At 50.1% G+C, this 25,632-nt stretch overlaps 1 protein-coding gene across 1 annotated transcript in view; it reads left to right on the top strand.

Annotated features, from left to right (window-relative positions):
- Positions 1-25,632, top strand: part of MACF1 (microtubule actin crosslinking factor 1) — a 348,186-nt gene that overhangs the window by 299,032 nt on the left and 23,522 nt on the right. Inside the window, exons 60-77 of the mRNA XM_083369263.1 lie at positions 750-920; positions 1,586-1,752; positions 7,135-7,294; positions 12,439-12,765; positions 13,784-13,868; positions 14,138-14,379; positions 14,691-14,897; positions 16,168-16,287; positions 16,659-16,766; positions 16,885-17,103; positions 19,757-19,960; positions 22,070-22,301; positions 22,451-22,677; positions 23,210-23,332; positions 23,650-23,751; positions 24,529-24,630; positions 24,738-24,911; positions 25,225-25,380. Of these exons, the coding sequence (XP_083225389.1) occupies positions 750-920; positions 1,586-1,752; positions 7,135-7,294; positions 12,439-12,765; positions 13,784-13,868; positions 14,138-14,379; positions 14,691-14,897; positions 16,168-16,287; positions 16,659-16,766; positions 16,885-17,103; positions 19,757-19,960; positions 22,070-22,301; positions 22,451-22,677; positions 23,210-23,332; positions 23,650-23,751; positions 24,529-24,630; positions 24,738-24,911; positions 25,225-25,380 (3,126 nt within the window). The remainder of the gene's footprint in view (positions 1-749; positions 921-1,585; positions 1,753-7,134; positions 7,295-12,438; positions 12,766-13,783; positions 13,869-14,137; positions 14,380-14,690; positions 14,898-16,167; positions 16,288-16,658; positions 16,767-16,884; positions 17,104-19,756; positions 19,961-22,069; positions 22,302-22,450; positions 22,678-23,209; positions 23,333-23,649; positions 23,752-24,528; positions 24,631-24,737; positions 24,912-25,224; positions 25,381-25,632) is intronic.

Raw genomic sequence — 25,632 nt, 5'->3', positions numbered from 1 at the left:
GCCAGACTCACCCCCAGATGCTGCGGGCTCCCTGGTGGAAAGGGGGCTGGGCTCCGTTGGGGCACAGCCTGCGGATGGTCCACGGGGATGGAATGGGGGGAACCCACCAAGGCTCCTCGTCTGCAAAGTCTCCGGCTCTCTCTTTGGGCCATGAACTCGGTGCTCGAGGTGTCCATCTGCAAACAGAGGAGGCCCCCTGGGTTGGGAGCGCCTGGCTATAAATGCTGATAAATCCTGAGCCTGAGAATCCACTGAGAAACCCATCACCAGTTGTGGTTTTTTCCCCCTCTTGTTTCATTTTTACTTTATTTTTATTGTACTTGTTTGCAATTCTAGCCAGTGACCATAATAAACGTATCCATTCATTTCTCTGCTTGGCTGCATCCCTGCTCTGGCCACTGGTCATACTAGAAATCAGGGGACTAGCAAATATGTCTCCCCTGCCCCCCCCCAACAGACTCCTGGGGGCAGTTCTGGGGTCCCTCTGGAGGAGGACACTAAAAAAAGGGACATCCTGTCCCAAGTAGCCTCCAGTGGATACTTTGGGCAGGGGGCTGCCAAGCAAGAAAGAGAAAGGAGGGGAGAAGCAACTTAACACCCATTTAATTGGCCGCCTTCTTCCTGTGAGCAAAAGGAAAATGCTCTCCTGTTTTACAAGGGGAGCGTGAGGATGAAAGGAGCTGAAAGAGGCTCTGTCTAGCAAGGGCAGCCACTCCAGTGATGGGCGTGCGTGTTTTGTCAAAACGCAGGTGGCCCAGAGGATTGCCCAGCTGCAGGAAGCCTTGCTCCACTGTGGGAAGTTCCAGGATGCCCTGGAACCTCTGCTCAGCTGGCTGGCTGACACCGAGGAGCTCATCTCCAACCAGAAGCCACCATCGACAGAATACAAAGTGGTGAAGGCTCAGATCCAGGAGCAGAAGGTGAGCAGAAACTGGGGGGGAGGGGGGGCTGGCCCTAAACACCATTGGTCAGCCCACTGGCCCCAGTGAGCAGGGATCCTCCTCATGCGCTCTGCTTGCTATGCGTCCCTCTTCTCTGCGCTGAAGGAGCGGGAGGAGGGAGGGAAGGAAGGAGAGCAGGTGAGAGAAAAATATCAAAGCTGCAAGTCAGGCAGGGGTCAAGCTCTCAGCACGGGAGGCCCCCAGGTGAAGGACAAACACAACACAACTTCCACTGGGAGCAGTCATTTTGGGGCATGCAAAAGGTAGCTTTGTGGTGTTGAGAACGGAGGCTTCAGAACAGATGGGCAGCAGCTGGGGAGCAGATCTAAAGCAATGCAAGTACTGATATAGTGGTAGGAGGAGACCGTGAGTTTAGTCATTGGCATTCCACATTTCCTGCAGCTGGGAGATTTGGCAAAAGGTGAAATCCTGCAAAAAAATGGGTGTAGTATAATATGTATTTGGTCAATAACAAGCAGAATTTAAAAATGTACAATATGTAATTACAGTGGATGAGATAAAATACCAACATAGCAAGGAGTCTCTATGCTTAAAGTATAACATAAGCTACTATGATGATATGTTCATTAGTTGTGCAAGTGGAAGAAATTGGTAAATGCTCCTTCTCTTGACCTTCTGCAAAGTTGCTGCAACGTCTCCTGGACGATCGGAAAGCTACTGTTGAGATGATCCAAGCAGAGGGTGGCAGAATTGCCCGGTCAGCTGAACCAGCAGACAGGGAGAAAATCACCGGCCAGTTGAATAGCCTCGGAAGCCACTGGGCCAGCCTCCTCAGCAAAGCTTCAGCCAGGTAAGTCCAGAGTGGAAACCCGGGACAGTTGCTCCTTCTTGTACCGTCATCCTACGCAGCACGCACAGATTTCGTTTTTCTCCTGCTGTCTCTATTTTGTTAGTGCAAGACCCTCTGCACAACTCTTGGTGAATTTGTAAGGATGCTTTTAATTCTGATGTTCGGCAGAATCTCCTTGGATTACTTGGTCACACTTCTTCCCCCCCTGTGAAATGTTGCAGCTGATTGTTATAGCAAGTGATTCCGAAACCTGCTTTTTTATAACAGTTATTCTAGTTTACTTCAGTGAGAAGAACCCCTCAGTGGATCTTGACCTGCGGGGACATCTTTCATGCTACTCAGAATTTGCCATCTTGCTTTGCATCTATTTTGCTTGGCATTGAGGGCAAAGCTTTCCCCTGAACAGTATGTTATATCAAACATAAAACCCTTCAAGCTTCCTTGTTCTGTGAAAGCAGGGCAGGGAGACTCGGCTGGAAAGAAAAGGTTGAAGGATGCCCATTCCCACCTTTCTTTTCTCCCTTCCTAGAAAGGGACATGAAAAGCTCCCACTGTGTAAAGACCGGTAGAATCCAGAGGATTTACCCACTCCAAGGACTTCAGAGATCCCCTCTGTGCAATATTTGCAGAAAGGGACCTTCGGCAGAGTCTGCCAACTCTGTCCCCTGCTTGCGTTTCCTACCACGTTTTAATCCATATGCAGTATAAAGAGCTAGATGTGTCTTTCTGTTCAGTTCACCCAACAGGCTTGACTTGTCTTTTGCATAATATATCTGTGATACTGTCATAAGCAAGCAGCCTGACAGCAGACGCGTCAGTTACTAAAACAAGAGACAGGCGTAGATTGTTGCTTCCAACCGAAAAGGACAATCTCTTTGCTTTACGTTGTGTGGAGATGCAAGAAACAGCACCTTGATTTTGCTATGAATATGCCTGGCATTTCTCAGCAGTCGCTAGCTTCTTTAGCTTTTCTACAATAATCCAGTTCATTCATTCTTGGAATTATATTCTTGCATTTTCTTGCTTACCCACCCAGCCAAGGGGCCTAATAGTACTGACCTATAAAGTGATCACGTGGGCTGGTGGAGACATAAAGGACAAAACCTTCCAGGAGTTTGAAACAGTGAGTCCTAAGAATCCTGCCCTGTGAGATGCCTTGAAGATGTCTCAAATAGCATCGTAGTTGGATATCCAGCACACTGTTTAGTAGTCTCTGCATGGATAATTTCATTGCTTGTCTCTTGAGGAAATGAATGTGCTTCTCCCGTCTGCCTGCCTGCCTGCCTAAGGGACTCTGCTTTGCCAGGGATTTCAGTGGGAGAGTTCAGAGGCTTCTCCCTTGAGCTGAGCTCATCTTCTATGTTGTTGGCTATTCCTGCCAGCTTAGTGTTGTCTGCAAATGTGATGAGTTTTCCTTCTATTCCCTCATCTAAGTCATTGATGACTGTATTTCCTACGGGAAGGACTCCTGGCTAGGGATGAGCTGCACCTCACAAAAACAGGGAAAATGTACTTGGAAAAAGACTGGCCCAACTCTTCAGAAGGGCTTTAAACTAAAATTGAGGGGGAAGGGTGACCAATCATTAGAATCTCTAGAACACAAGGCCAGTCACAAATCCCAAGAAAACAAATCAAACAATGAGGTAGGCAGTGATGAGGGGAAAAAAATCAAACAACAATCAGGAGATCCAGGAAACATCCCCACAAACAGACATAAAAGGCTTAGATGTTTATATACTAATGCTCAAAGCTTGGGGAACAAACAGGGTGAATTAGAAGTAATAGTACACGAGGGTGGGCATGACATAGTTGGCATTTCCAACATATTAACAAGAAAAAAGTCAAGGAAACTGTAGGTCCACTAAAGAGAGAAGATGGCAGGGAAGTAACTGCCAGTAGGGAGAAAGCAAAACTGCTTAACTCATTCTTTGCATCAGTCTTCACACAAAAAGAAACTATAGCACAACATACAAAAAATACTGCAAAAGGCAAACTAGAAACAAAAATTAAAATAAGAAAATGGTAAGAGAACACCTATCCGACCTTGATGGGACCTGACAGATTACATTCCTGAGTTCTGAAGGAGCTGGCAGATGTTATCTGAGAACCGTTGCACCATATCTTTAAAAAATCCTGGAGCACCGGGGAAATACCTGAGGATTGGGAAAGGACTGATGTGGTTCCTATCTTCATAAAAGGAAAAAAAAACAGATCTAGGATACTACAGACCAATCAGTCTAACATCAATACCTGGGAAGATCCTGGAAAAGATAATCAAAAAACATCTGCAAACAACTAGAAGCAAACAGAGTTATAACTGGTAGCCAGCATGGGTTTGTCAAAAACTGATCATGCCAAACCAATCTTATTTCATTCTTTGATAAAGTGACCAAATTACTAGACCAGGAAACGCTGTGGACATAGTATATTTAGACTTCACTAAGGCATTTGACAAAGTAGGCCACAATCTACTGCTTGGTAAGCTAGAAAAAAGTGGAATAGACAGCATCACCACCAGATGGATTTGTAGCTGACTGACAAACCGTACTCAACAAGCTGTCCTTAATGGTACTACATCCACATGGAGAGAAGTAAGCAGGGGGGTGCCACAAGATTCTGTCTTAGGCCCAGCACTCTTCAATATCTTCATCAATGATTTAGATGAGGGAATTGAAGGGGAACTCATCAAATTTGCAGATGACACCAAACTGGCAGGAGTAGCCAACACCCCAGAAGAAAAAGATCTTGACGAACTTAAACAATGGGCCCTATCCAACAAAATGAGTTTCAATGTGGAGAAAAGCAAAGTTTTACATCTAGGCAGGAAAAATCAAAGGTACAAGCACAGATTGGGTGAGACCTGACTCAAAAACAGTAACTGTGAGAGGGACCTTGGAGTCCTAGTGGACGATCACTTGACTATGAGCCAGCAATGTGAAGCAGCCAAACAAGCTAATACAATCCTGTGTAGTATAAACCGGCATAGAATCAAGATCACACAAATTTTTAGTTTATAAAACTCTAGTGAGACCACACTTGGAATACTGCAACCAATTTTGGTCACCATACTACAAAAAAGATGTTGAGACCTTGGAAAAAGTTCAGAGAAGAACAACTAAGATGATCCAAGGCTTGGAGACTAAAACATACGAAGAATGGCTGTGGGACTTGGGTTTGGCTAGTCTAAGGAAAAGAAGAAATAGGGATGACATGATAGCACTATTCTGGTATTTGAGGGGTTGCCACAGAGAAGAGTGAGCCAAATTATTCTCCAAGGCACCGGAGGGCAGGACAAGAAACAATGGTTGGAAACTGAACAAAGAAAGAAGCAACCTGGAATTAGGGAGAAACTTCCTAACAGTGAGGACAATTAACCAGTGGAACAGCTTGCCCTGAGAAATCACTGCTCCATCACTGGAGGCTTTTAAGAAGAGACAGGACACTCACTTGTCTGAGATGGTATAGGTTCTCCTGCTTGAGCAAGGCGCTAGACTAGAAGACCTCCAAGGTCCCTTCCAGATTTTATTCTATTCTATTCTATTCTATTTTGAAGAGCACTGGGCCTAAGACGGAACCTTGTGAAGGGGGAAGCCTGGATTGAAGACCACTCACCTGCCCAGCAAAAAGACTGTAGGGGCAGTGAGGAGGAACCTCTGGTCAGCAAGGGTTTTGTGACTATATGCAGAATCACAGTGCAGAATTATGTAAGTAGGGAAGGCATCCACCCTCCCCGCCATTTTGGGAGAGTGATCCTAGTGGTTGCTGTAAGAGTTCTGTGTGTTCATCAAATGCCAAAAGTAGGTTATCCCTGGCTTAATACATCTCTGTTCACTTATGCTTTCCAGATCCAGCCCTTCAAAGTAGGCTAGGTCAGGGAAGAGACACCAAAGGACTGCTAGGACTCTGCATTATTATTATTATTACTACAGGATATATTAATAGAACCTTGAAAGATTGTCAGAGGATCTTTCCATTCCGTCTTATACTGAACAGAATCAAGGCAAGGTTATCTTGAGGTTTTTTTGTTACACTTCTTTCCAGTAACTGAACTGTTATTAACAGTTCTATCATTCAATATTATCTCCATATGCCTTTATACCAGGAGAGATATTAGTCTAGCTTGCCTGTAATTTTCTAGCTCCTGTTAGCTTAGGTTTTTTTTCCCCATCTCCTAATAAAGACACTGACTAGAATGATTTCAGCAATTTCACATTTATATTATTTACAAATTCCCAGTTGAATCCCATAAACATCTGACAGGTGATGGATTTTTTATTGTTTCATCCATATGTAATTCTTGATTCATCCTTTCCCTGAACAATCAATACCATGTTGATGGTTTTGGTCTTCAGCATTTCCTTATTAAAGACCAGTGAAAAGTTTCATTCTATTTCTGTCTATTCTTCCTCTCTCTTCCTTAAGACTTTCTTTGTGTCCTTACTCTTCAACTTCTTATATGGCTAATTTCCAAGAAATGTCTGAAAGACTTGTGGCTACCACCTCCAATTAAAGAGGAATCACTACTCAAACTGAAGTCAAACTACATGTTACACAGGAGAACTGGGACAGGACCAACTAAAACAGACCAAGGATGGGAAAGGAAGAGACCACATAATCTACATTAGTAGAGTTGGTTTTTCTGGTGTTTGCGGATCCACTTCACTACTGCAAGAAATTGTGCCACCATTTGCAGTATTCATGGCCACATGATTCAAAGACCACAAATGATGATTAAAGGACTTTATCCACCTGCAGTCTTTGCATTAATTTCTTGATCAAATTTGCTTCTCTGATGTTGATATTAGTTGCAAAATAAGAGATTCTTAACTAATCTTCCTTTCATTTTAAGATGCCCTCAGATGTTTCTGTGGGTTCTGGAATGTGGGAATCCACATCTGTGGCTCACATTGTGCACTTTCTCTGAGCAGCCCCTGAGATTCACACCAACAGCCAAGTAGAGGTTTAGGCTGCTCCTCCTTTCTCCAAAGAATTCAAAGATGCCAGCAACCTTTGCTAAAGGAAGATTGCAGTACTTCCAGCCCTGTTTATTTTGAGTGTATTTAAAATTATTTATTGTAATTTTCAATGAGGCTCACGGGTCTCCAACCTCTTTTAAAAATCATTCAGCATTTGGCCACATCAAGATGCTCTGTCTCTCTTTTCTTCTCTCTCTCTCTCTCTCTCTCTCTCTCTTTCTCTCCCCCCCCCCTTCAGGTGTTGTGCTAGGCCAGCTTCATGTGGTTTCCTGGCCAGATTAGGGAGCTGTAATGGGGCATAACGGAATATGTGGAGCAGCTGCAATTGTTCAGAATGAGCCTCACCAGGAATCCTCCATTGTCTCACAGAGGTTGATTTCTGCATGATTTTGCTTCCTTTTTGCAGGCAGAGTCAGCTGGAGGAGGTCCTGGTTTTGGCCAAACAGTTCCATGAGACATCAGAGCCCATCTCTGAGTGGTTGTCAGCGACTGACAAGAAACTGGCCAATTCCGAGCCCCTTGGGACTCAGACTGCCAAAATCCAGCAGCAGATTGTGCGGCACAAGGTGGGCAAGTGGTTGCCAAGCAGTTTGGAAAGGGGTGGAAGGGCAGCAGGCACAGATTCTGTTGTTGTGAAGGAAAATTTCTGGGTGAGACTCTGGGGTGTGGTGAGAATAAACGCAGTGGTGAAAGGCTCAGAAGGCAAGATGCAAAGGTTGGCCTTCAGTGCTTGGAGGCTCATTTACCGTATATACTTGAGTATAAGCCGAATTTTTCAGCCCACTTTTCGGGCTGAAAAACCCCACTTCGGCTTATACTCCAGTGAACAAAAAAAAGAACTGTCCCTTCGTTCGGAACAGGCTGCTGAGAGAAGGGAGCGGCAGAGCCTTGCAGAGCTGGCGGCAGTCCAGCGTTGTTTCTCCCCCTCGTGCGTGCGTGTGTGTGTCAGACCCACGGGAATGGCTGGTAGGGAAGCAGCATTCCGGCATTCCCCCCCTTCCTGTGTGTCGAGCCCACGGGGCTTGACACACAGAGAAACGCAAATGCCGGACTGCCGCCACCTTTACTAGCCATTCCTGCGGGTCTGACACACACACACGCACGAGGGGGAGCACGAGGGGGAGAAACAACGCTGGACTGCCGCCACCTCTGCCAGCCCTGCAAGCCTCTGCCGCCCCGGTGTTGGTGGCCGAGCTCTTCGGAGCCGGCAGAGAATCTCCCGCAGGAGGAGGTCGCGGCTTTCTCTCTTGCTTCGGACTGCAAGGATTTAAACTCCAGGAACAAATCCCGATGGAAATTTTTTTTAAAAAAAATACTCCTCCGGGTCGGACAGGGGACCGAGGCTGAGGTCTAGGGGTAGTGGGGTGGGGCTCGCGGACATAGATGGGCTCAAGTGGAAGCCAAGCAGCCCTCCCGAATCTGGGCTTCTGGACGGAGCAGCCGGTGGTGCGTTTCAAAAAGCAGAAAAGTTGGATTTTGAACATTTCAGAGGCCGTGGGTCAAGCAGGCTACGCTTCCCCGGGCGCTGCAACGGCACCCGTTTTCCCCGGCGAGTTTTCCCTACCTGGCCCCTGCAGAATCGCGGCGGCGCCCCTGGAGAAGCCTACCCCGAGGCTGCGGCCGATTTTTCCTTCTCCAGGCCTCTGCCGCCCGTTTCTGTCTGACACACACACACACACACACGCACGAGGGGGAGAAACAACGCTCTGGGCGGCAGAGGCCTGGAGAAGTTAAAATCAGATTACCCCTTCCACACGTAAAACTTCCAGTTTAATTACAAAGGAAGAAGAGAGAAACTTAGATCAACAGCTCACCTTCCTTTTCCTCTAGGTTGCAAGGGGAAAAATAAAAATCAAAGATCCTTGGAAGTAATGGTTGGAAAAGTTTGCAAGTCTTTGGGAAAGTTCAAGAAGTGAAAGGAATACCCTCCTCTTGAAAGACCAGATAAGGCAGACAGGGAGATGAAGAGTTCAACCGAGTTTCCTCTTTTGTTCAGGCATCTGCACCCGCTGCTTTTAAACTCGCCGGGCGCTGCAACGGCACCCGTTTTCCCCGGCGAGTTTTCCCTACCTGGCCCCTGCAGAATCGCGGCGGCGCCCCCGGAGAAGCCTACCCCGAGGCTGCGGCCGATTTTTCCTTCTCCAAGCCTCTGCCGCCCAGAGCGTTGTTTCTCCCCCTCGTGCGTGCGTGTGTGTGTGTGTGTGTGTCAGACAGAAACGGGCGGCAGAGGCTCGGAGAGGAGTTAGGGTACACCGGGACTCCCAGGCGCGGACCCGGGTGTCCTTTTTCGCAGCTTGCCAAGCGGTCGGGAGCCGCGACTTGTTGCTTCTGCGCGACTCTTGGGAAGACACAGAGGGTCCTCTGGCAAAAGTAGATGCGCCCTGGCCGGCCGGGCGCTTCTTTGCTTTCTTTTCCAATCCCCTCCCCCAAAATGTATTGTGGTTGGTATTTGGCGACCGAGTCCAGTGGCTTTTGCTGCTCCTGAGGAGGAGGAGGAGGAGGAGGAAGAGGAGGAGGACAGGTGAAAAGGCCGAGGCTTTGTTATGCGCTGGATGCTCTGGCTTCCCCCCCCTCCCTGCCTGTACAACAGGTAGCGATGTCAGAAGCCGGGAAAAGCAGCGCGCTGAGTCCCGGCCAAGGCGACGCTTTTGTTCTCCTCGCCTGGATGCGCTTCCAAAAGTGAAAGGAAAGAGGCTTCACCCAAAACTTGCTTCCCGTTTTCCTCCCCCCTTTTCCCTTTCTCCCTCCTCCCAGCGCGGCGCTTTGAGTAGTAGCCCTTCCACTCCCCGGCTCCCATCCCGGGTTCTTGAAAGCCCCGGTTTTCGTCCTTGGGTACGGGAAGAGGACTCCCGGCGCCCACCCGGCCGAATTGCGAGGGGAGATCGTTCTCCGCGCCTGTCAAAGGGGACCCAAACAAAGAGGTGCATTTGCCGGAAACAACGATCGGAGGGATTCTCCTTGCCTCCTCCGCCTCCATGAAGATTTGTTTTTCTGGGAGGCTCACTTAGAGGGAAGTTTTGAACTGGAAGCCAGGGATGAGGCGAGAAACCAACAGCCTGCGTCCGTGTCTCTCTTTATGTATATTTCTGTATATATCTTATCTCGGGATCTAGACCTTTTGAAGGAGAAGGGGCGGCTGGAGTTCGTGAGTTGCTGTGGGACCCAAGGGTTGGGGGAAGAGAGATGGGAGGGAAAAGGGGAGAAACCTGCCGCTGGCTAGTTCTTTGTCTGATCGGGGAGCCTGAACAAAAGAGGAAACTCGGTTGAACTCTTCATCTCCCTGTCTGCCTTATCTGGTCTTTCAAGAGGAGGGTATTCCTTTCACTTCTTGAACTTTCCCAAAGACTTGCAAACTTTTCCAACCATTACTTCCAAGGATCTTTGATTTTTATTTTTCCCCTTGCAACCTAGAGGAAAAGGAAGGTGAGCTGTTGATCTAAGTTTCTCTCTTCTTCCTTTGTAATTAAACTGGAAGTTTTACGTGTGGAAGGGGTAATCTGATTTTTCCTTCTCCAGGCCTCTGCCGCCCAGAGCGTTGTTTCTCCCCCTCGTGCGTGTGTGTGTGTGTGTGTGTCAGACAGAAACGGGCGGCAGAGGCCTGGAGAAGGAAAAATCGGCCGCAGCCTCGGGGTAGGCTTCTCCAGGGGCGCCGCCGCGATTCTGCAGGGGCCAGGTAGGGAAAACTCGCCGGGGAAAACGGGTGCCGTTGCAGCGCCCGGGGAAGCGTAGCCTGCTTGACCCACGGCCTCTGAAATGTTCAAAATCCAACTTTTCTGCTTTTTGAAACGCACCACCGGCTGCTCCGTCCAGAAGCCCAGATTCGGGAGGGCTGCTTGGCTTCCACTTGAGCCCATCTATGTCCGCGAGCCCCCCCCCCCACTACCCCTAGACCTCCGCCGGCGGCAGAGGCTGGATCCGCGCTCCGCAAGCCTCTGCCGCCGGCGGAGGCTGGATCCGCGCTCCGGAAGCCTCTGCCGCCGGCGGAGGCTGGATCCGCGCTCCGCAAGCCTCTGCCGGCGGCAGGGCGCGGATCCAGCCGTCGGCAGAGGCTTGTGGAGCACGGATCCAGCCTCCGCTGGCGGCAGAGGCTCGCGGAGCGCGGATCCAGCCGCCGGCGACAGAGGCTCGATCCGCCGTTCTGCAAGCCTCCGCCGCCGGTTAATACCCTGTATTCAGCTCTGGGAAGTGGGGGGAAGGGGGAGAGAGGGGGAGTTTGGATGGAGGGGGAGGGGAAGCTCCACGGTGCAAAAATAAAGCCCTGCCGCTCTTCACGTTGCTTGCCCGACTGGCTGTCACGGGACCGCACGGATCGCCTCGCTCCCACCGGCAGCTGATTCCTTCGAGTTTGGTCTCGAGCGATTTTGCATTTTCTCCAGTGCTGAAAGCCACTCGGGCGGATCCCAGCCTCGGCTTATACTTGAGTCAAGAACTTTTTTCCAGTTTTTGGGGGTAAAATTAGGGGTCTCGGCTTATGCTCGAGTCGGCTTATACTCAAGTATATACGGTTAAATATTTATGCCGCCCATCTCCCCTCTAAAGTGAGCCTGGACGGCTCCTGCCCTGACTGTGTGCCCAGCGGAGAGTCTCGTGGCTTAACAATGTCCAGGCGAAGTGGACTCCTTGGTGGAGCAGTGGGCTAATGCCTCCTTAAGTAACACCAGCTGCCTGCAATTAGTGCAGGTTCGCATCCCACCAGGCTCAAGGTTGACTCAGCCTTCCATCCTTCTGAGGTAGGTAAAATGAGGACCCAGATTGTTGGGGGCAATAAGCTGACTTTGTAATAATGCCGCTTGGGGGTGTGTGAAAGCCCTAACAAGCAGGCGTATACATAGAATGAAGGCTATTGCTAAGCTTGTAAGCCGCCCTGAGTCTTTGGAGAAGGGCGGGATATAAATGGAATTAAAATAAAAAAATATAAAAAAATTTTTTGCCCTTGGTAGCCTGGATGTCTGCTCAGAAAGCATCAAAGGTTCCATGGCAGCTTTTCTTCGAGCGTGTTCTGTGGAATCCCGATGTTCTGTGGGCATTCATAGAAATATTGCCTGTGGGCCTGTCCTGCCATCACGTAATCTGAGCAACTCGTGGCCGTGGCTGGGGCTTCACAGAGAAGTCACAGCATCTTCATTTGATCCATGCCACTTTTTCCAGAGTGCCATCGAGCAGTGGTAGTGGCTCCCATTTGGTCAACAGATGCATGGTCAGGGAGGGGTCACTGAAGAGTGCCACCCAAGCCCTCAGGAGAATCATGGGGGGGGGGCAATACAGTCATTCCCTTAGGTGGCTGTTTCATTTTCCAGGCATGTGTGTCCCATTCACAGTGCCCATCAGCCCTACTGTATCCCAGACCCTTGCACATCCAGTCCCTCTGGGCAGTGACAGGCCATGGTTTAAAATGCTGAATTACTACCATTCACAAAACAAGCTAGAAATCATGTTTGAGCAGTTAAACAAGTTGTAGTATATTCTGTCTCAATATTTATATGGATACAGGAAAAAGAAAATTCATCTTTTTTTGTTTTTGTTATAGTTGTTTATTTCAAACTGTTAATTTAGTAAATGATATTTTTCCATTTACACGATTTTCAGTCATATTCACCATTCAGTTGTGTTTTATTTTTCCCCCTTTGTGTATTCCATTTTCAACCATATATTTCTGTTTGCTTGTTCCCCCCCCCTTTTGTTCTTTCCCTTAAACCTCCTGGGTTTCCAGGCACTAGAGGAGGAGATAGAGAGTCAGGCAATGGCGGTGACCCAGGTGGTCAGCATTGGCCACTCCCTGGCCTTGCTAAGCTGCCGTGCTGAGCAGGCCTGCCTGGCCGAGAAGCTCGACCTGCTCGAGTCCCGCTACGCTGAGGTCTCTGACCGATGCAGCCGGAAGGCTGCTCTCCTCGACCAGGCTTTGTCCAATGCCCGGCTCTTTGGGGAGGACGAGGTGGAGGTGCTCAACTGGTTGGCTGAGGCTGAGGACAAGCTCAGCTTGGTGTCCATCAAGGATTACAAACGAGAGGTCCTGCAGCAGCAACATTCGGGGCAGCTGGTATTGATTCGTTTTTCCCATCTTTCATTATTGTCTTTATTTCGCTTCCCTGCTCCTGCTGATTTGCACCATTTCATTTGGATCTTCACCAAATCCAAGCCTAAGGATGGATGGAGAGAGTCCCTGAGGAACAGAGATTTGGGGTGGAGGGCTGTGCTTCTGCTGGGAGAGCGTTCTTGCAAAGGAGAGGTGCTGCTCAGTGGGCCAGCCAGCGTGTTGCCCGGCCGCTTGGGTTCTGGCCTCTCCATTTAAAGAAGAAGGATGCAGCAGTGGGAGGGAAATATTATTTTTCTCCCTCTAAGCTGATCCTTCTGAAGCGCCTTCCTCTCCCTGCCTCCTCTTGCTGAAGGACCGTTTTAGGCCCAGGGTAACTCTCACCCTTTGCAGCCATTCGTTTCTGCAGGGAAGTAAAAGGGGGGGAGTGGCCCAGGTGACTGTTGCCTTGAGGGAGGACCAGAAAAGAAGCTGGAAGATAATGGCAATCCATGGGGAGCCACCTTCTCTACATGACGGGGGTAAGGTGTACTGTGAGAATAGGAGCCCCCTACTGAATTCAGGTGGATTTGCTTCCTGGAGCAGCACTAAGCCACGGAGTGGTTCTGTTGGCAGGCTGGATAGCGGAAGGATCCAACAGGCTTTCCTTCGGAAGCTCTGGCCTTCATTGGGGTCAGGAGGGGTCCAGGGGTTCCCTTCAGTCTTGGGCTGTTCTCTGAAGACTCCCCTGTTTGGCACAGGCAGCGGGCATCTTTCTTTGCTGCCCCGCACATGCACACATGCACCCATTTACGGTAGACACTAGTCTCTTGGGCAGACTTTATCTGTATGCTGATTCAATTTGCTTGTTCTATTGGGAGTTGTCTGGCTTTACTTATGTACTAAGGGAACAGTCTGTAGAGATAACAGAACAAGGATGAGCAACATTTGAAACCCCCAAATCACATGCTTTGGTCTTTCGCAAAGCCCTCAGGTCTTTCCCAGGGAAGTTTCTGAGCCTGGGTTTTTTCCCTCCCCCACCTAGGCTTTGAATGATGAGATTGTGAACCGCAAGAAGCACGTTGACCAGGCCATCAAGAACGGGCAGGCCCTCCTGAAACAAACCACAGGTAGGAGAGGGAAAGATGCCAGGCAATGGCTGCCCCTGCCTTGCCTGTGCCAGTCCACACCTGCACCCAGTTCTTCCGCCCAGAGATTTCCACAACTGGGATTCCAGATGTCCCCAAAGAGAACTGTGCAAAATACAGAAACCAAAATTTTGTGTTGGTGGGAGGGTCAATGAGTCAGGCTTTGCATGGCCAGCTTGAGGGCGCCCTACTCTACCCTGGACCCACATTAGGTGACTCCTTCAAGCCAAACACTTGGTGATCTTCTGCAGGGGAGGAGGTGCTGCTCATCCAGGAGAAGTTGGACGGCATCAAGACCCGCTACTCGGACATCACCGCTGCCAGCTCAAAGGCTCTCCGTACGCTGGAGCAGGCACGGCAGCTGGCCACCAAGTTCCAGTCCACCCACGAAGAGCTGACGGGCTGGATGGGTCAGGTGGAAGAAGAGCTGATGTCTGGGGGAGGACACTCCCCTGCCGGCGAGCAGATCCCTCAATTCCAGCGGAGGCAGAAGGTGAGGGGCTTCCCAGGGAAGCCGGGTTGCAGGCCTGGTCAGAGATGGCCCTCCTCCTCTCCCTGCCACAAATAGTATACAGGGATTTTCCTTCCTAACCGTAAGAAGTGGGTCTTCTGCTTCTCAGTAAGAAGCTTCCCTCGTTCTCAGCAGGAAGAGTGGTCACCACATTGCCTCTTCCCTTCCAAAGGCAGAAAGCAGAGCTCTCTCCTTGCATTGGAAAGAACTCTGAGGTAGCATTTGGTTACTTGCCTGGCCCAGCTTGATGGCACAATCACAGAAAGTGGCCTTCTCTTCCCCCCCCCCCCCAGGAACTAAAGAATGAGGTGATGGAGCATCAGATTATCCTGGACACAGTGAATGAAGTCAGCCATGCCCTCCTTGAACTGGTTCCTTGGCGAGCACGTGAAGGACTAGATAAGCTGGTCTCAGACACCAACGAGCGGTATAAAGCAACCAGTGACACCATCAACCAGCGGGTGGCAGAGATAGATGCTGCCATCCAGAGGTCTCAGCAGGTAGGCTGGCAGCTCCTTGTATACCGTTGGCGGTGCAGACATGGCGCTCTGGGGTGGTTTGCCCAAGCATGAGATTTGTGCAGGTTGTTTCTCCCCATCACTTAAGCCAGCCCTTAGAAATCCTGCCTTGATGCACCCTCCTAGCACCAGGGACTAAAACACGTTTTTCACATGTTCCCTGGATACATATGAAGCACTGGGGGAGGGGGGATGTAGGAGACAACCAGGCTGAGCTCGGGGGTGGGGTCAAAAGCATCAGTCGGGAGTCTCTGCACCCCCAGAAGTGACCAAAGTCCAGCCTCCCTTGAAATCTGTTGGCTTTTATCTGGCACCAATTTGCCTTGACTGTTAATAGTTCAGATTCTTGTGTCTAGGTAGCATGGCATAAACTCATAGTGCTTTTATACTCTATTCTAGCTCCTGGTTTCTTGCGCCTGACAGGGGATCTCTTAGGGCAGGGGCATTCTTTGAAGGCCATGCAATGTGTTGAGGACCTTGTTCCACACCTGAGCAGGATTTATCCTTTGGGGGGAAGTTTTTGTGGGTTAAGGGATAAAATGCATGGAGCAAAATAGTTTGAACATTTGGGCCTCACACATTCTGGGAAGAGTAGAAGAACTGCTGGAGAGAGGCAAGCAGCTTCCAATCTTGCCCAAAATAAAAGTTGGGTTACTTGTAGACACATCATTCTGCGATTACGTGACTGCTCCCCCCCCACCTTGCTTTTTCCATTTTGCCCCAGCTCCTTTCCTTCCAGGCAGCACCAGGCTGGAATTCACTTGCTCTTCTGCAGCACGGCCTTTACTACCCCCCTGTGCTCCAGATGTCTGGCCCAGAATACTTGAGGGGTCCCAAGTGGGGAAGGTGTATGCAGAGAGAGAGGTACCCTCCCTGTACCTGTCAGCAGTTCCTTAAAAACTCCATGCCCTTTCCTGAGCTTGCAAGGAGCCAGGCAGCTCCCGGAAATGCATGTTGGTATTCAGGAGAGTTTAAGGAGGCGTGAAGGGCCAGTGACCATTGCTGCCCCCTGAACTCAAAGAGTTGTTTTCCGGAGACTCTGGGGGGCATCTGGGGAGGCCAAGAGAGGTATTACTCCTGTAAGGAACTGCTGGCAGGTACCATGAGGGAGCAGCACTCAATCCGAAGCACCTTTGAAGCACAGTCTAGATCCTGTGCACTTTGTGCATCCAGCTTTGTTGATGCTGCACAATTGCCGCCTTTTGCCATCTAGTTTCCCCAGCTAACCTGGCTGTGCTTCCTTCTCTGTCAGTACGAGCAGGCGGCTGATGCGGAACTAGCCTGGGTTGCTGAGACCAGGCGGAAGCTGTTGGCACTTGGTCCAATTAGACTGGAGCAGGACCAGACCACTGCCCAGCTACAGGTGCAGAAGGTACGCAACAGGGCAAAGATGGCAAAGATCTTGGAATAGCCAGATTGGAAGATGGAGCAGAGTTAGGCTGGCGGGGGAGAGCAAAGGGATGGGGGTGACTGGGGGGGGATAGTCTGGATGAAGGAAAAGGGACAGCAGAGCTGGATGTTTCCCAGACAGCAAAGAATTGTTGGGATTTACAACCCTTGAGAGGAGCATTGGGCCCCGTTAATAACAGCAATAATTGACAAGGTGTCTTCAGCTAGTCAGGAGCACCCAGGAAGCAGTGCAGACAGAATGAATATGCAGTGGTCAAGAACAGGGTGGAGGGAGACCAATCATTGCTTGTGTTTTACAGTTCAGGTCTGTTAGCATTGTTTTCTTTCATGTAGGCCTTCTCCATCGACATCATTCGTCACAAAGATTCTGTGGATGAACTGCTCAGCCAACGAACGGAGATTTTGGGAACTTGTGGAGAAGAGCAGAAAGTCATGCTGCAGGTAGACCTTGGGGTCTAGGAAACATTGGGGAAGGTTGGAGTCTAAGATAGTTTGGAAATCCACTCTTTGGAGGATGAAGGCCCATTGGCTGGCCCGAAACTCTGCCCTTGTTCCACAGGAGAAGACCGAGTCTCTTCTGAAGCAGTACGATGAGACCAGCCACCTCCATTCAGAACGCTATGCTCGCCTGGAACGGGCCCAGGTCCTGGTCAACCAATTCTGGGAGACCTACGAAGAGCTGAGTCCTTGGCTTGAGGAGACCCAAGCGCTGATTGGGCAGCTGCCCCCTCCAGCAATTGACCATGAGCACCTCAAGCAGCAGCAAGAAGATATGAGGGTAACTGGGCCTAAGGGGGTGTCCGTGCACGTGCCTGCCATTGGGAAATGCTGAGTTGAGTCTGCGCAGCTTGAAAATGGAGCCCTGGTTACCTTGGTTTTAGTGGGACTGTGAAACAAGCCCCTCCTGAGCAAGAAAGCAGCTGCTGCTCCTGGTCTTTGAGCTGTTCTGCTGGGTGGAAAGCGACACCAGTGTTTGTGTTGGCCAAAAAAAGAGGCGGGTGGCAAGTCAACTGGTAGACGGAGGGCAATTGAAAGCAGCTGCCTGGAGAAGCAGGATGTTACCTGGGCCAATGGTGCCAGCTGGGTGGGAGAGAGGGGAGGAAAGCTCCCCTGGCTGATCTTAGGCTTGTTAAGAAGACAGATTTATTTATTTATTTATTTATTTATTTATTTATTTATTTATTTATTTATTTATTTTTATAAACCGCCCTTCTCCCGAGGGACTCGGGGCGGTGTACAGAGTAAGGTGGGTATACAGATTGCAACAATACTGAAAAACAATAGTCAAAACAAACTGGGACCCCAATTAGAGCTATCAGGCCAGGCCAGACTGCTGGAACAGGTAAGTTTTTAAGTCGCGCCGGAAGGTGCGGAGGTCGGGGGCCATCCGGACTTCAGTTGGCAAGCAGTTCCAGAGGGCTGGCGCACCCACTGAGAATGCCCTCCCCCTGTGGGCCACCAGCCGACATTCCTTGAGCGGCGGCACCCTGAGGAGGCCCTCTCTGTGGGAGCGCACAGGGCGGTGGGGTGTTGACATTGGCAGAAGGTGCTCCCGTAGGTAGTCCGGACCCATGCCATGTAGGGCTTTGTATGTCATTGTTAGCACCTTGAACTTCACCCGGAAGGCAACCAGAAGCCAGTGCAGCGCACGGAGGAGAGGTGTGATATGGGAGTATCGGGAGGCCCCCAAAAGTGTCCGTGCCGCCGCACTTTGCACCAGTTGAAGCTTCCGAGTGGATCTCAAGGGCAGCCCCATGTAGAGAGCGTTACAGTAGTCTAGGTGAGAGGTCACAAGGGCATGGGTGACTGTACGTAAGGCATCCATCCATAGGGTCGTAGTTAGCGCACTAGTCGAACCCGGGAGAAGGCCCCCTTGGTCACAGCTCCTATATGATCTTCCAGGGATAGCTGCGAGTCTAGGAGGACACACAGGTTGCGGGCCCTATCAACAGGGGGTAGTAACTCACCCCCGATGTTAAGGGGTGGGATGCTCTGAGTATCCTGGCTTGCCGGTACGTACAGCCATTCAGTCTTGTCCGGGTTCAGTTGAAGCCTGTTCCTCCCCATCCATTCCCGGACCGCTTTCAGGCAGCGGGACATCACGTCGAGGGCATCACTGATGCTGTTTGGAGTTGAGATGAAAAGCTGGGTGTCATCAGCATACTGATGGTACCCTACTCCAAAGCTACGAATGATCTCACCCAGCGGTTTCATGTAGATGTTGAACAGGAGAGGCGAGAGGACCGACCCCTGAGGGACTCCGCAAACGAGAGGCCTCGGGGTCGACCTCTGTCCCCCTGCCAGCACCGACTGCGAGCGACCCTGGAGAAAGGAGGAGAACCAACGCAGAACCGTGCCTCCCACTCCCAGTCCCCTGAGGCGCCGCAGCAAGATACCATGGTCGATGGTATCGAAAGCCGCTGAAAGGTCTAATAAGACTAGGACAGAGGAATGGCCCCTGTCCCAGGCTCTCCAGAGATCATTCATCAGAGCGACCAATGCCGTCTCCGTGCTGTAGCCCGGCCTGAAGCCCGATTGGCACGGGTCTAGATAAACCGCTTCATCCAGGACCTGAGGAAGTTGCTGCGCCACCACGCTCTCAACAACCTTCGCAAGGAAGCGAAGATTGGAGACTGGACGAAAGTTATTCAATGAGGATGGGTCCAAGGTGGGCTTCTTGAGGAGAGGTCTCACCATCGCCTCCCTTCAAGGCGGTGGGGAAGTGACCCTCACTCAGAGAAGCAGAGATGACCGCCAGGAACCAGCCTCGTGTCCCCTCTCGAGCCGCATAAGCCAGCCAGGAAGGGCACGGGTCCAGTAAGCAAGTGGAGGAGCTCAACCTCCTCATAATCCTGTCCACTTCCTTAGGAGTCACAGGATCAAATTCCTCCCAGATGACGTCGACAAGACTGTCCATGTCCTGTTCTTCCAACTCTGCCCAGTTGGAGTCCAGGCCGGTTCGAATCCGAGATTTATCCCACGTTGGGCTCACTGGTTGGGCCTGCTGTAGGGTAGCAGCCTGGGGCTTCAGGTCAGCTGGAGATTGTGATGAACTCCAACATTGTCTGCCCTGATGTTAACACACTGCCTGAACCAAACCCTGGCAGATTCAGCCAACTGAGACTAAAACAAAACATGACTAGCACAGTACACAAATATAGATGTTGTGAGATCCAATTTTCTTGCTGAACTTGGTGTTCACAATAAACCAGTATGCTGGGTTGTCCAATTTGCTCAGTCATTCTTGACTGAGGTTGCTACAGTTTTTGAAACTCAAAGAAAATAATTGACTATATATATAGCAATGCTTTATTTCCAGAGCCAGGAGATATTTTAGGCTTTAAGTGCTGCTACCTGTTTTCTCTCATGCTTTTGAGGTCATTGCGTCCCGAGCTTTGATTTTGAAAAACTTGATATTTTTTCTTTTGTAGCAACTGAGGGAATCGATCGCTGAACACAAGCCCCACATTGACAAGCTGCTGAAAATTGGCCCTCAACTGACGGAGCTGAACCCTGAGGAAGGGGCTATGGTGCAGGGGAAGTACCTTGCCGCAGAGGCCGCCTACTCCCGCATCAAGGAAGAGGTCCGCCAGCGGGCGCTGGCCCTCGATGAGGCCATCTCCCAGTCAACCCAGGTTTGGGAACAGGCCACTGGCTTTGGAGAGGGGTGGCAGGATCTGACGGTAGGGGGAACATGGGAGAAAGGGGGAGCCCGCAATAGGGCTACACTTGCTGCAGATGCTGCTTGCTGTCAGATGAAGCAGCGGGGGGGAGGGGGGCTGGCTCTTGGCCTTGGGTGGGTGGGCCAGGGGCAGCCCCTCCCCCACCTTCTGCCAGAGTGGGTGCCTAGGGCTGGGGGGACCATTTTGTCACCCTCTTGCAGCTTTGGAAGGCCAGTGGGCAGGGAGGGAGGCCTCGGGCAGGGGAAGCAGCAGGCGGTCTGGTCCCGGCAGGAATCTCCCTGCCCCAGGAGGGCCTCTGGGCTTCCTCCCTCGGAGCAGGAGCAGCTGGCTGTGGAAGAGCATTTGGCCCCCAAGGCCTTCCTGGGGACTACAAAAACCCTTTCTGTAGAACACGGAATTATAGGGCTGGAAGAGACCTTTCTCAGAGGCAAATGGAAGTTTGCCAAATAAATTCTATTCCAAACAGATTTAGGGAGTTTTTTTGGTGTAGATATTTTTATTAGATTTATTTAGTTTTGTTTTGGGCAGGGCAGGGATATATGCAAGGAATTACATTTGTTGTTCCCTCGTGTCAACTTGTCTTGTTAGTTGATAATGCTGTTATGTTGGATTTTGTTCTGTGTCACGTCTTTGAAAGTAGTTCTAGGATATATATTTTTATATTATTTTAGTCATTTCGGCTCCCTTTAGTTTACCCTTACATTAATGCTGAGTTTTTCCTCCTCCACCCCGTCTCATCACCCTCCCACTGTGGAATGTCTCCCCTCTTGTCTGTTTCGGTGCCCATTTACCGTCTTCCCTGCCTGCTCATCACCATTCATTGTTGTGTTGACTCCACCATGCAGATTGCAGAGGTAAGAATCCCCTCATCACATGACAGACTTCCTGCCCTCTGGATTAGCCCCCCCCCTCAAGAAAATATTGGAAGGTGTTCCTGTTTTCCTCCCGGAACGTCCTTTAGAATTCTATCTTGCCGGCTTGCGGGCAGCCAAAATCCTCCCGCATCCAGGATGAATGCTGGGCTAGTGGTGTGAAAATGTCCCCAGTTGCCTCATTAGCAGGGTCTCTTCTGCTGCTGCCCCTGGCTTGCAGGGAAGTGTCTTTGTGACCTCCCCCCCCAAAGAGAAAATGAGGGGGAGTCCTGGAGAAAGCAAAGGTGGCCGGAGAAAAAATGCTTGCACATCTGACTGGCGCTTCAGCTGAACTCAAGGCCAGGCGGCTTTCTTTCTCTGCCTTGAGGCCTCCCCCACTGAGAGCTCCCTAGAGAAGCCAGAGTCTGTCCTCCCTCCCATCCCCCCCCTTTGCCATAATTCTGCCCAGCAACAGATTTGCTTAACGGGTTACTTTAAGTAAGCCATTCCTGGGGGGGCGGGGGGGGGGGGAGAAGGCCCAAGTGTTCAAGTGTTGGCTTCCAGACTCCCATAGCTGCTCCCTGTTCTAGGGTGGGGGGCCTTGGAATTCAGGCAGGTGGCAGGAACAATTTGTAATGTGGCTTTAGAAGGGCAGGTGCCCCTTCATACATGAGCCTGAATGCCAGTTGATGCTCCTCATAGAAAGGAAATGGATTTTATTATAAAAAGACCCAAGCAAAGGTACACATATTGCATCCAAAGCTTAAAGACTTTGGCGTTACTGATATATATGTCTTCTCTGGGCTTTAGTTCTCATTTTAATTCTCTAATTTGAATCCATAATACATATATTGGCCTTCGAGAGTAGGACAGCGGTTTTACCCATTCCTTCACAAATTCCTAGCAGATCATAAAGTGTGGGGGTGGGGGGGGGAGACAAAGAGAATGGACAATAGACCACTCTTGGCATAACCAATGCTATGAAATATTTGACTCCAGAATTTGCTCTTAGACACACAACCAGTTTTGCAAAAACTTTGTCTTGGAATTAATTGTTCCCCAAAACATCTGACATTCCAGAAGAATTTGCAAAGGTTGTACATAGAGAAAAGCATGTTGACTAAGAAGAATCGGTCAAAGCAGCAAAGAGGTAAATGTACCATTTGCCATAGCCAGGGGGAACCTCACTCTGGCCATTCCTTCCCTTCAGTTCCATGATAAGATAGAGCCGATGCTGGAGACACTAGAGAACCTCTCCTCCCGCCTGCGCATGCCTCCGTTGATCCCAGCTGAGGTTGAAAAAATCCGTGAGTGCATCGGTGACAATAAAAATGCCACCCTGGAGCTGGAGAAGCTGCAGCCATCCTTCGAAGGACTGAAACACCGGGGAGAAGAGCTGATTGGACGATCCCAGGGAGCAGACAGGGACTTGGCAGCCAAAAGTAAGGCACTGGAACTGCTTGAAATCCACATGGTCTCTCTTCCTCGGAGTGGCAGGAGATGCAGAGAGCCACATCTTTCCTAGCGCAGAATGTAGGATTTGTTTCCTACGGGTTTGTGTGGGGGTTTAATCCTCCTTGCTCTGTTTCAGACATCCAGGATAAATTGGATCAGATGGTATTTTTCTGGGAAGACATCAAAGCTCGGGCTGAGGAGCGTGAGATCAAGTTCCTTGATGTTCTGGAGCTGGCGGAAAAGTTCTGGTATGACATGGCTGCCCTCCTAACCACTATCCGGGATACGCAAGACATTGTCCATGACCTGGAAAGTCCTGGAATTGATCCATCAATCATCAAACAGCAGATTGAAGCAGCTGAGGTAGGAAGACAGAAGCATTTCATCCTTTCCCACATTGTGCATAACTTGAGTCCTTCAAGCGAGCTGTGATGGCCAATAGAGAGAAATTTGGATTTACAGAAGGCTTAAGAAGGGATGCCTCTTAATTCCAGTTTCCTATTCCGAACAATCATTGGAACAATGTTTGGTGGGTTCTGTTGAAGAGAAAATCATTGTTCTAGTTAGCTTCCTGTTTCAACAGGCTATGAACTTTTTTCTAAGAATAAACTTTAGAATGTGTAATCCATATAGTAGGTTTAAAATAATGACCCACAGAGTGAAAATGGCTTGCTGAAAAACCTGAAAATAACCCCTTCTTTGATGTATTTACCCATTTGTGTGCTACGTTGCATTTTCTTTTTCCTATAGCAAAGGCATAGATTGCCCTACAAGCATCACACACTCCAGAATAAACTCTGATTGTAGACACAATTTCAGAAACACAGTTGCTGATATGTGTGAGCTGCTCTGGTAGGCAAATTTTGCCCATCTGTTTTTTAATCCTCCCCTGTAGACCATCAAGGAGGAGACTGACAGTTTGCATGAAGAACTGGAATTCATCCGAATCCTCGGGGCCGATCTGATTTTCGCCTGTGGGGAGACGGAAAAACCAGAAGTTAAGAAAAGCATTGATGAGGTAGGTGACAGTCATTTCAGACGATTTGGACTGAAGTGTTTTGGTGGGTCAGTAGGAGGAGGGAACAGGGAGGCCAAACGGGCATCTGCATCTGCATTGGCATCCCCCAATCTGCTTGGCAAGAAATCCATGCCACTGGCAGCCCAGGCAAGGGGAAGAGCCTGGCAGACAGAGGCCCAGAGATGCTTAGTCTGAGCTGCTCCCCCTCCACTCACCTGGGCACCTTTGCCAAATGACCCTCTGTCCTAGTGCCCTGTCACCAGCGCCCACCTCTGGCAAATTGTGCCAGGGCTGTAAATTTCTTCCTGTCCTTGCAGATGAACAGTGCCTGGGAACACCTGAACAGAACCTGGAAGGAAAGGCTGGAGAAGCTGGAGGAGGCCATGCAGAGTGCAGTGCAGTATCAGGACAATCTGCAGGTGAGGCCAGAGGGCCTGAAAGGAGCCAGGGGAGGCAGAAGGGCTGCAGCTCTCACCTTGGACCCGGTGGTCTTGGGAGGCTTCCTGGCAAAGTTACTGGGGGGGCGGCGGCAAGATTTGGAGAGCTAAGGCAGGAAATGGATGCAGAGACCTAGATTACACAACCCCACACCTCCTCAGTCATACTCACACAAGAACCAGCCAGTGAAATGGAGCAGCTGCTGCTCGATTTGAGTGGAGCAGCTTATGCCCATTTTCTGGGCTTAGAGGTGCTCAAGGGTGCTGGGGAGGTCCTTAGCACAACCATTTTAGTTTTAGTGTGCCAGGAAGAGCCCAACAATTCTGCAGTTGAAATTCAGCCATTTTGCTGCTGAATTTCAGGCGTGTGAACTTTGACTGCTTTTGGGGTGGTGGAGGATGAGTAAATTTCATGGACTGAAGATTGCCCATCCCTCTCCACCTAATGGGAAGCCAAAGGATTGGGGGAGGGGGCAGCAGAGGTAAACTTCCTTTCTGTGCCACCTGTAATGGCCTTCAGCTGAAGAACCAATGTCCTGTCCAGTGCAAGAAGAAGCGTCATTAGAGTGGAAGGAAGCAGTTTCTTAAGAAGAAGGGAATGCTGGGAGCCAGTTAAGCCTTGGGGCCTCTGTGCCCAGGAGGGGGGTAGATCTCGGAACAGCCAAAGTTGGGAAAGAGTCCTGATTCTCAGAGTCCACAGTTTGGCAGGATGGAGGTTAACTAGGTTTTCCTTCATTTGTATCCATGTTCTTCTTTCAGAGTATGTTTGACTGGCTAGATAACACAGTGATCAAACTCTGCAACATGTCCCCAGTGGGCACAGACCTCAGCACTGTCAAAGAGCAACTGAACGAGATGAAGGTGTGTGCCAAGCAGGACATTTCTCTAAATCCTCAGGCATCTGGGTTGCTATCACAGCAGCCTAGAAGGCAGCTTAGAAAGTCATCCTCATTTTGTACTCTCTGCAGGAATTCAAAACAGAAGTATACCAGCAGCAAATAGAGATGGAGAAGCTGAATCACCAGGGAGGACTCTTGCTCAAAAAAGCCACAGATGAGACAGACCGAGACATCATCAGGGAGCCACTGAGAGAACTAAGGCATCTTTGGGAGAATCTGGGTGAAAAAATAGCTCATCGACAGGTATGGCAAAGCCCCAGGCACAGAGCTGGCTGGCTGGGTCATTGCTGAGTTGAGGCAATAGCCCCCACCTTTTAGGATCAGGTTCCTTAAGAAGGAGCTCCTCCAGGTGGTCCTAATCCTCACCTGACTGCCTCCGAAGAGGCTTTGGCTCGTATACAGCTGATGGAAATTTACAAGTTTTTTTAGTTTCCTATTGTTTAAAACTCACAGTGAGTGTTCTTGAGTCCCACTTGTTGGGCTGAAAGGGGTGATAAAACGCACCGGATGCTGAAACAACCCCTTTTCTCTTCTCTTCCTCCTCGCCATTCAACAGCACAAGCTGGAAGGTTCTCTCTTGGCCCTTGGCCAGTTCCAGCATGCCCTGGCTGAGCTCATGGCCTGGCTGAGCCACACCGAAGAGCTGCTGGATTCCCAAAGGCCCATCAACGGGGACCCCAGAGTCATTGAGGTGGAGCTGGCCAAGCACCATGTGAGTCCTCTGGCAGGGATGCTGTCCCAGCAAAGAATTCTGCTTTGGTTTACGTTATTTTCCAGGGTCTCGAGGGCCAGATCCCTGGGCTAGCTTAGTAACGGAAGCCATTCAGTCCCTTTCGGTTCCTGGGGTTTTTCCCCCCAGCACCTCTGTGGCCTCTGCCTTAGCATCTTATCAACCTGCTGCTGGGAAGTAATCGGGAAAGTAGACCACATTTAGTGGTCAGGATCTTTAGCCGTGGGGTGATTA

The sequence above is a fragment of the Vipera ursinii genome (genome assembly GCF_947247035.1).
Source record: "Vipera ursinii genome assembly, chromosome: 9".
NCBI classification, from domain to species: Eukaryota; Metazoa; Chordata; class Lepidosauria; order Squamata; family Viperidae; genus Vipera; species Vipera ursinii.
Note: the sequence above shows the minus strand (reverse complement) of the source record. Positions and strands in the feature narration are given on the sequence as shown.